We start from the raw sequence: 9099 nt of genomic DNA, 5'->3' as shown, positions 1-9099 counted from the left end.
GCCCCCCCCCCCCGCTGCTGGATCGCCGCTGCTGGATCGCCGAGCGATCCCTGTCCGCGCGCTTGCGATGAACTCCGACCCGGCCGTCCCTAAAGAGCTCGGTGTTCTTTTGTAAGATAAAGACCTCGGAAGGGTGCCCCAAGGCTCGCAAGATAAAGATATCGGAAGCTAAAGACCTCGGAAGATAAAGACCTCGGAAGATAAAGACCCCAAGGCGAATCGAAGATAAAGAACTCGGAAGGGCGCCCCAAGGCTCGCAAGCAAAGTCGGAGCCTCGGCCGGGTCGGAGATCATCGCAAGCACGAAGCAGCAGACAGGGGAGAGCTCGGCGATTCAACAGCGGACAGGGGAGAGATTGACGATCCAGCAGCGGACAGGGAGACCCTCAGATATGAAAACCTAAAATGAGACACAGGGGAGAGCTCGGGTTCAGCCTATTATTTGGCCTTGCATTTGTAGGTGTTGATAAGAATTTGGTATGAAATGATATAGATCACTGAAATCTTCTTTCTTTTGACTAGCTTGAATTAATTGTTGAATTAATTGCGAATTAATTGCAATCATGTTTTGTTGTGGTTACTATTTCATATATAATTTGCAGGATCCATATATTGTCACTTGCGTTTGATCTTTTCCATTGTGTAAGATCCTCTATATATTTACTCCTTCAAATAATTTCGGCAGGTTGATTTAGCAAAATATGTGGATGCATTGTTTGGTTTTATATCAAATTTTGCGAGGAATTCTGTTTAAGTGGGAAGGTTGCATGTAAGGATGGTTCAGAATTGTCACTTGAAGTAGCAGATAATATGCAACAAGTTTGTATTTGATGCATTTAATAATGTTTTATCTACTTTGCTTGTGGATAAATATATTTCATCCTTTCTTTTTCATTCTAATGTACCATTGCCTTGACAGCTCCTACTATTTGCATTTCCAACTCTCCATATTCTTCTCCCAAATAATTGACCATGCTCTCAACTTCCCATTTTCTCGTTTCATCCCTTTTAAAACCTTTCGAGTATATGGTATATGTGTTTCCGACTAAAGCTACTTTATGAAAGAACTTCTCTCTCCTACTCTTTTGTTTATATCTCCACCTGAATTCGAACTGATTTAGTGAAAGAATTATAAAAACAATAGCACAATACTTGGGGGATGAATTTGTATCCTCTTAAAAATGGATCAACGTATAAGTTTTACATTCTTGAAAACTATTATGAATTTGACTTCTTATTTGGATAATGTATTATCTAAACAATGTAGCTAGTTGTATGGTCTAAAGTTATTCATAAAAAAAAGAAAAGAACATAGCTAGTTGAGCTTTATTATTAACTAAATCATAATGCCTCACACAGTAAAAATTCTTGAGTTTTTATGCTTCCCTTCTATTTGACATAAACCTTACTTATCTCAAATATGACAATACATTGTAATTGCTTGTAAATAAACACACTTTTTACCGTTATGCACTTACGATGCTGACCTTCCATTACAAGTAATTACAAAAAACTTGATTAGTGATTCCCATCTATTATGGACACATTTAGTGTTAAGCTTCTTCATTCTGATCTACATTTATGCAAATTTAGAAATGTATAAATGATTACGTGCGGTATGCATGTAGCTAGGTTTTTTTTTCCATGAGAAAAGTGCAATTCCTTAGGCTGGTTTTACTTGCCAATTTATGAGAATAAATGATGTAATAAAAGTCTTATCTGTTATGTTTATTCTGCATCATTGATTGGTTCATTCCCATATTCCTTCCGAACATGGCCATTTGTTATTTATCTATCGTTCATATATTTTTTTCTTTTTCTAAATAGGCTTTCTCGTTTTAATTATCACTGTATCTTTTCATCGTTGCTGAAATGAGTAAAAGGGTAGCATAATCTTCCTTTGGCAAAAGCTGTTAAAAGGTTGAGATTTTAGCATACTAATTTTGGTTCTTATCTTATTTGGTTAGTCGATGTCATCCAATGGTGTAAGCTTAACTTTTCCTCTGCCATTCATTTTTATATAAAGTTATCCTAGAATCACGGATTAAACTGCAAAAATTGCGCTTGGTGTCTTCTTCCTTTGATATGCAAGCTTTAATAGTGGGTGTCTGCTTAACAATTTTATATGTTTAGCTGGCTTTTGATATATGATTGCTAGTGTTAAAACATACCTTGTGAGGGATGATTTTTAATTTAGATAACTCTCATGTGAGGGGAAAAACAATGAAATTTTAAGAGAGTGGAGAGCAAACATATTACTTTAGTTAATTAGATTTGTATAATCTTTATCTAATTTAATCGTTTCATTTTGATTATGATTTCTCAAGTTATGGTTAACTATTACTTTAGTTAATTTTTTTAATTATATTTGTTCTTTTTTTTGTAATGTAAATCTTTCTTTAATTTATTTCTGTTATAATTTTAGTTTTTAAGTTATAACTAATATTTGCGAACTATTAACTTAACTTTTGATAAACTCTTACAATTATATTGTTAAATTTTATTACTTACAATCTTAATCTTACTTTAATTTTATTTTATTATCATTATTATTGTTTATATACAATTGGAAACTTACTAAATGATGAAATGGACCAATATATAGTAGCACTTACTAATTGAACATAACAATCGTACTTATTTCGATCGTTGATACTAATATTTCAAGTTTCAATAAAATTTTAATATCATAGCGTTCAACATTTTCTTTTCTATCTAAATAGTTAACTAATCATTAGTATTTACTTTCTAATTACATATTTATCTTTATATAACGTTTTGACTTCCATCATCTCAATGTTGTATATGCATAAAATATTAATAATATTCCTATTGTTATTATCTTTTATGAAATATTCTTGTGCTTCTATTCCTTTGATTTAATATTTTTTTCTTATATATTTAAAAATTTAGAAGTTGCATAAGATCAATTCGGCTCTCGGTCGACATAGTCGACACGTACCTTTTTTTATGTGTTCCTATTTTCTTTGCAATTGTTATGTCTCTGTGATCCCTAAAAACTGCTCGTTGACTTGTAATTTCCCTGATATTCATTCTACCTCTCATTGTAGGTGAGTTTGGGAGCACAAGTCCTCTATTTCCAGCACTGCACATGCTTCTTACACTAGCTCAATTCCTCCCTCCACCTCATCTCTCTCTTTTCTAGCAGTTTCGCCCCCTTCTCGATGTTACATGAGAGAATGGACCACTTCATTTCCTTCGCTACATTGGTTCTATTCGCTGCAGAGGATCTGTTTTTATAATAACAAATCATTTAATGTTAGTTCGAATCAAATTTGCAATAGAAGAAAAAATTTCTGTTAGTTCGAATCAAATTTGCAATAGAAGAAAAAAAATTTATTTTTTTTAATTATAGGGCACTACAATCTTATGCACCTTGTAATTCCTTAGAAGTGTCACACAAATCTTTGTTGGAAATCTTGGTTCTCCTAAGATGTAAAATTATTTAAATTTTTTTTAACGCACCATTACTTGTTATAACAAAATGTTTCTTCAAGCCTTATTGTTAGAATAAATTATTTGCTTATGCAAAAAGCGCCTATTTAGATTAATTTGAATTAAAATAGACGATAAATAGCCATAGAGATTGGACATGACAATCTTACGACTTTATGCAGTTTGACTATAGCTTTTATTGACCTGAGAATAAAGATGAGTTCATCAACTATCCTATAATTCATTCACGGACAAATCATCGGGGATAGAAATAAAAACTTTTCTAAACCTAAACACTCCCATTTACACCATAAGGGGATTGAAATAACAGGATAAGCCACCAGCCATATTATTTTCAATAATAAATCACACATTTCCTCATTAGTCGGGTTTCAATTTTTTTGCTTTACCAGCATACATAACATAGATTTTAATTTCCTTAAACCCACTCATAAATTGTTACAAACATCCAAGCATGTATTAATATGATTAGATAAAGATACTTGTTTGAGATTAAGCTATTATATGTCCACAATAATGGGTATTTTAAACATATTAAATCACGTTTTACTGAATTAATGCTTTTATTTGGGATCTAAGGAATATGAAAAATGTAAATAAATGACTAAGATTAAAGTTAGTTGTTATTGTGCTCTTTATTTTGCTGTTCGAATCATTTCCATGACTATGATGTTCAGTATTTATATCAATAGCTTAGGGCTTGGTTAGGAATTTCATATGTTATACCCATACAACACACTTAGTTTGAAATTATCCAAAACAACTTCATATTCATCTTTTGAATGTATGCAATTTGTTACTTAAGTTCAAAATAATTACACATCTTATATTTCCTCATTTTAACATTAACAATGGATTTTGGTTATAATAAGTTATAACCTTTTTATATTTCACTTCTTATGTTGAATCTACATAGCTTATTGTTCTCTAGCTCTTTGATGTAAACTTTATTGTTGAAATTAAAAAAAAAACAAATAATAAAAATCGATTTCATATTCTTTTAATTATTTTTGAAGCAATTTATAATTTTTTAGTGCATGTAAGAAATTGCAATGGGAAAATGATGATCAATCTCATTTATTTTGCTTTTTTGTTTTTTGGTCTCGCATATATTTAGGTAAGAAAATGATATAAGATAATTTGATGTTGAGAAAATTGAAGTGAGAGAATTTGTTGTTGTCTTGCCCATTCAAAAACTCATTATTTTACAAGATAGTACAAGTTGTCTCTTCTTTTTCTAGTGGTATGTATGTAAATATTTATTTTTTTTGGTGGAACAAGTGCTTTAACATACTAAATATTTGTATTTGATTGTTCGGAACTGATGTAAACTAAGAAGTTAATTGTGACAGATTTAAGGGCAAAGGTATTTCTTATACAGGTTGACGGTGTGCACCTATGGCACGGAATCAATGTAGGCATTTGAATGGTTTAGAACCTGGTTTCATGCACTTCTCATTAAACATCTTACAGAACAAAGTTTTTTCATTCACGTATCAGACACACTTCAAAACTAAGATATTGAAACTAATTTTATGCCACGTACAAAAACTTGACCAATTATGAGAGCATGTTTTATCCGAAACATAGTTTTCGATCCTCGGGCATTTAACCTGCATTTTTTATTGAGTGATTTCCATGAAAATTTTCTTTTTACTATCTGTTTAATCCTTTATTCTCTACATTATAAACCTAGTTGTTTTATAATTAATAAAAACATCGAGTCTTCCATTACCTCGTTTTTTCATGGTAATATTTGTTTTTCTTCTTAGCCTTCAAAAGCTATGAAATTGTGCTGCAAAACAATATTTAAGCACATACAACTTTTATGCTAGCATCAGTTGACATATTCTAAAAGCATTCAAGGCTCTGTGACATCCAGAGATTCAGTAATAGGTGTCATTAAAGATGCATTTACCAAATGTGCCAGAATAACAAATGTTTTGCACAAGCTCGATGCCTCCAATTCTTGTGCAATTGTAATTAAGAGTATAAATGAATTGTTTGTTGTGGAAATCTCTTTCCCGAACTCATCCCTCTCTTTTCCTTTGGTGAAACAGTGGATAAAGTTACACTTTAGCATATCATACTTTGTCTTATATCAATCCTATTGATCTAGCTTGCCTAACAGTTTTAAACTTCAAATGTTGTGTGAAGATTTTAGTGATGTCAATGAAATGGATGGTGCTCCATTTCTTTATAAGTGGTTGCTTTACTATTGTACAGAATTGCCGAAGAACATTTTGGGAGAGATTCTTGAATAGGCATGGTCTCAAAACTATTGTAATGACATGAGATTTTCACTTCTTACATTAGTATTCTACATTAATTATATACTAGATTTATAGGAACTTCTAGCATATGATCAGCTAGAAGCATGGAACCCTGTACTTTGCCATAAAATGGAGATTGAAGTAATCAATATTCTCCTGATGAATGTTTTTAATGTTAGAGATTTCAAATTTCAGAGATCTAAGATTTATTTGAGGAAGGCTTTGGTACTTAGAACTCGTGGGATAAAAAATTTAATCAGTTGTTTTGACTGTCTCAGTGAAGCTATTTTCCTTTTGGTACATTTCACCATCTTTTTATTTTTATGCTTATGGTAGCATTCCAATATGCCTAGTTCATAATGTTTTGATGTAAATTATGTGTTTTAGGGGAATATAACTTATGATTTCTCTGAAGCAAAAACTTTAGGATATCATCCTTTGGTCTCTGCTTACTTCATGGGAGTACAATTTGCTCAAGAGACTAAGAAGGTCTTGGAGGTAGCATTTTTGTATTTTAAATTCATAAATCATCTTCAATTTTAAACATAAATTACTATGTTTAACGCTATGTTACATTATTGTTGTGTACTTTGTGCATTTGATTCATGTTGTAATTCTTTCGACTAATTCATTGTGATGTAAAATATGGAATCAATTTACTATCTAAATTGGACATCAATGCTTGTCATACTTGGACTAGTGAACTTAAATCAAGTATAAATAATACAATATTCATATTGTGTTGCTCTCTTGATCTGCTGTCTTTGAACGTCTGATTGTTCAAGTAAAACAAGTTTTCTACAACACTTTCTATTTTTTCCTTTCTAATTATCTTTGTTACATTCTAGGGCTTCTTAAATTTTCACTCTGACATGTATGCTTCGTTCATTTTCTTCTGCAAGTATGAAAATTTCTCACTGGAGAAATGCATGGTTATGCTGTGGACTGGTAGAAGGCTAGACCATTTTTTATGTGCTTCTCCAATTGACCCAGAATTAGTTTCAAGGATTTCGTAGCTTCCTAATAATAATATCAACTATTTTGCTTTCTGGACTGAATGTTTGAAGAGTTCTTCATTCTCTCTCTTGATGTTCATCTAAAATTTTTTAATTTGTGATTCTATTTTGAAATAAAAAACGTTCAACAAATTGAAGGTCTTTATAACTGTAAACTGACGTGGAGGGAGTTAAAGTGGTTGAGTCATCCCCTCTTTTAGATGTCTGCTCATTTGCTAAACTTAAAGCATATGTACATTATGCATCTGAATAACATGTTGATCTTTCATAGTAATCATTGTGTTTATTTTGATTTCAGGTTTCTGCAAAGAATGAAATGACTTTTTTTGCTGGACAGATATACTACAATTTGACTGAAAAATTTTTTGCAGATGGAAGAGTACTTGAGGTAAGCAATCTTTGCAAACACATTTGACAGTGCAGCTTTAGTTAAATCTGGTTACATTTCTACCTCCGTCTGCCAGCGTTTACTGCTATTAAAATCTAATGGTTTTTTCCCATCACTTGTTATTTTTTTTAATGTCCTCCAATTTGTAGTGTGATTATTCTCTATAGTTTAATATTGAACATTAAAAAAAATAATAATAAATTGGTAAATATGTCATCTCTAACGGAGAAAATTTGTTGAGTAGGGGCTTTCATATGATAAAGAGGCTTTACATCTAAGATATAAAGTCTTAAAGACAAAGTTTCTCATATCCAATAAGAGACCTGTAGAACTTACAAAATCTTCAACAGAAACCAATGATGAACATGATCATCTTTGTCTTGAGTTGCTTGGATCAGCTATCGATGACGTTTGGCGAGAATAATTAACCTGGAAAGTTGTTCTCTTAGCCATTGGATCATTCTTTGTTGCTATCTTGAAAGTATTTTGCAGGTCTATTACATATTATGCAAATTTTCTATTTTTTTTTTCTTTCACTTATAACATATGCATAGATTTTATTTATTTTGTTCTTCACGTTGGGATTTTCCATGAAGAAATAGGAGACGGGGTTCAAGCGGTTACACATTTCTTTTTTGGAAAAAAATTATCTTTTTTTACAATCTTTACCATATTTTCCAATTGCTTTCAATTGTGCTCTAGGTATTTGCCATGCATTCTTCATTTTATTCGTTTGTTTGAAATCCAAAGAAATATTAGTTGTTTTGACCAACTTTTTTTTTGTTGTTTTCATTCTTCAGGTCAGTTGTACCGTAAGAAGCTGTTCTGGGATTTGGCAGAAGAAGAATTTAACTTTGCTCGAATGCTCTTACAGGAAAATGCCATCATAATTTCTTGCAGGCATTGCAAGTTGATTTTTGACGTTACAATTGATATGCAAATTGCAGATTCATCGACAGAACGCTTGAATAAAGGTTCCCATGTCCAGTCTCATGCTCTTGATATCTATAGATCATTTTGAGAAAACTAAGTAATGATAATGTGGAAGGTTCTTTTATTGGTTCCTGGAAACAATATAGTACTTGCGAATCTCTAAGAAAATTCTGTCTTGAAGACAACATGCATAATTTCATAAACAACACTAAATTACATCCATGGGAGAGTGACAGAAAATTAGTTCCTTGTCACATTTGCTCTTTTTGAGAAAATAGTTTTGATTCTTTGAAAGTTGAGCAACAGAGCTCAGTAATATGAACCGTGCTCTTAAATGTTATTTGTTTATTTGATTTTGGATGCTCCTATGGAGTTTTTACTAAAGTTCAATGTTTGAGATGTCTTTGCCTCATAATGATAAAAGAGGGAACCATGCAGAATTTTATTCATTTTAAATGGCAATGTCAGCGAAGAAGTCTTTTATTAAGGATTTTACTGAAAATTGGTATGTATTTTTCTCATGAGAATGCCTTGGCAAGATGAGCTGTTTTTTCCTTGCGTATTTATCTGACTGTTTATTCCTTTATGTATTTTTATTTACCAAAATCTTTCGAGGCGCCTTGCGAAAAACAGGATGCACGTGAAGTACATGGTGTATTTTGGCAATGCATCTCTGTACTGTTTGATGGAATGCCTTATTTTGATGCTAATTTCCATGGCTATGATTTAAATTTGTTCAAATTAATGGGGGACAATAATATAGGGGACGTTTTTTCTGCTAAACGTGCCGCTTTACTGTACAATATGAGCTGGTTCTTTTTGAAAGATGTTCATCCAGATCACATGAGGTGATTAATTAAGTTGCGTTTTGTTCTGTTTGGTACAAATCTGATTCCCTTTTTTTGTTATTCGCGAAGCTTACTTTTATCACTTCTGTTTTCCAGCTCCAAATGTTGTTCACTCTCAAATGTACAGATGCAAGACATCATTTTATGGTTATTAATGATCATGGT

The 9099-nt window shown here is 31.8% G+C and overlaps 1 protein-coding gene across 15 annotated transcripts in view; it reads left to right on the top strand.

The window, feature by feature from the left end:
• The window catches only part of LOC110024813, a 38406-nt gene continuing 29307 nt past the window's right edge, over positions 1-9099 (top strand). For 6 of the 15 annotated variants that reach the window (XR_002294053.1, XR_002294051.1, XR_002294048.1 and 3 more), the window contains exons 1-5: positions 1-476; positions 602-641; positions 6137-6247; positions 7064-7153; positions 7954-8127. Coding sequence is in view for 1 of the 15 variants with exons in the window: in XM_020724975.1 (XP_020580634.1) it covers positions 405-476; positions 6137-6247; positions 7064-7153; positions 7954-8043 (363 nt within the window). In the remaining 14 variants the exon portion in view is untranslated. Of the gene's footprint in view, positions 477-601; positions 642-6136; positions 6248-7063; positions 7154-7503; positions 7646-7953; positions 8486-8524; positions 8592-8701; positions 8935-9030; positions 9093-9099 lie in introns of those variants that run through there. The other 9 variants (XR_002294055.1, XR_002294052.1, XR_002294042.1 and 6 more) reach the window with 9 other exon arrangements.

The sequence above is a fragment of the Phalaenopsis equestris genome, unplaced genomic scaffold (assembly GCF_001263595.1).
Source record: "Phalaenopsis equestris unplaced genomic scaffold, ASM126359v1 Scaffold000276, whole genome shotgun sequence".
NCBI classification, from domain to species: domain Eukaryota; kingdom Viridiplantae; phylum Streptophyta; class Magnoliopsida; order Asparagales; family Orchidaceae; genus Phalaenopsis; species Phalaenopsis equestris.
This window is presented reverse-complemented; position numbering and strand designations above follow the sequence as displayed.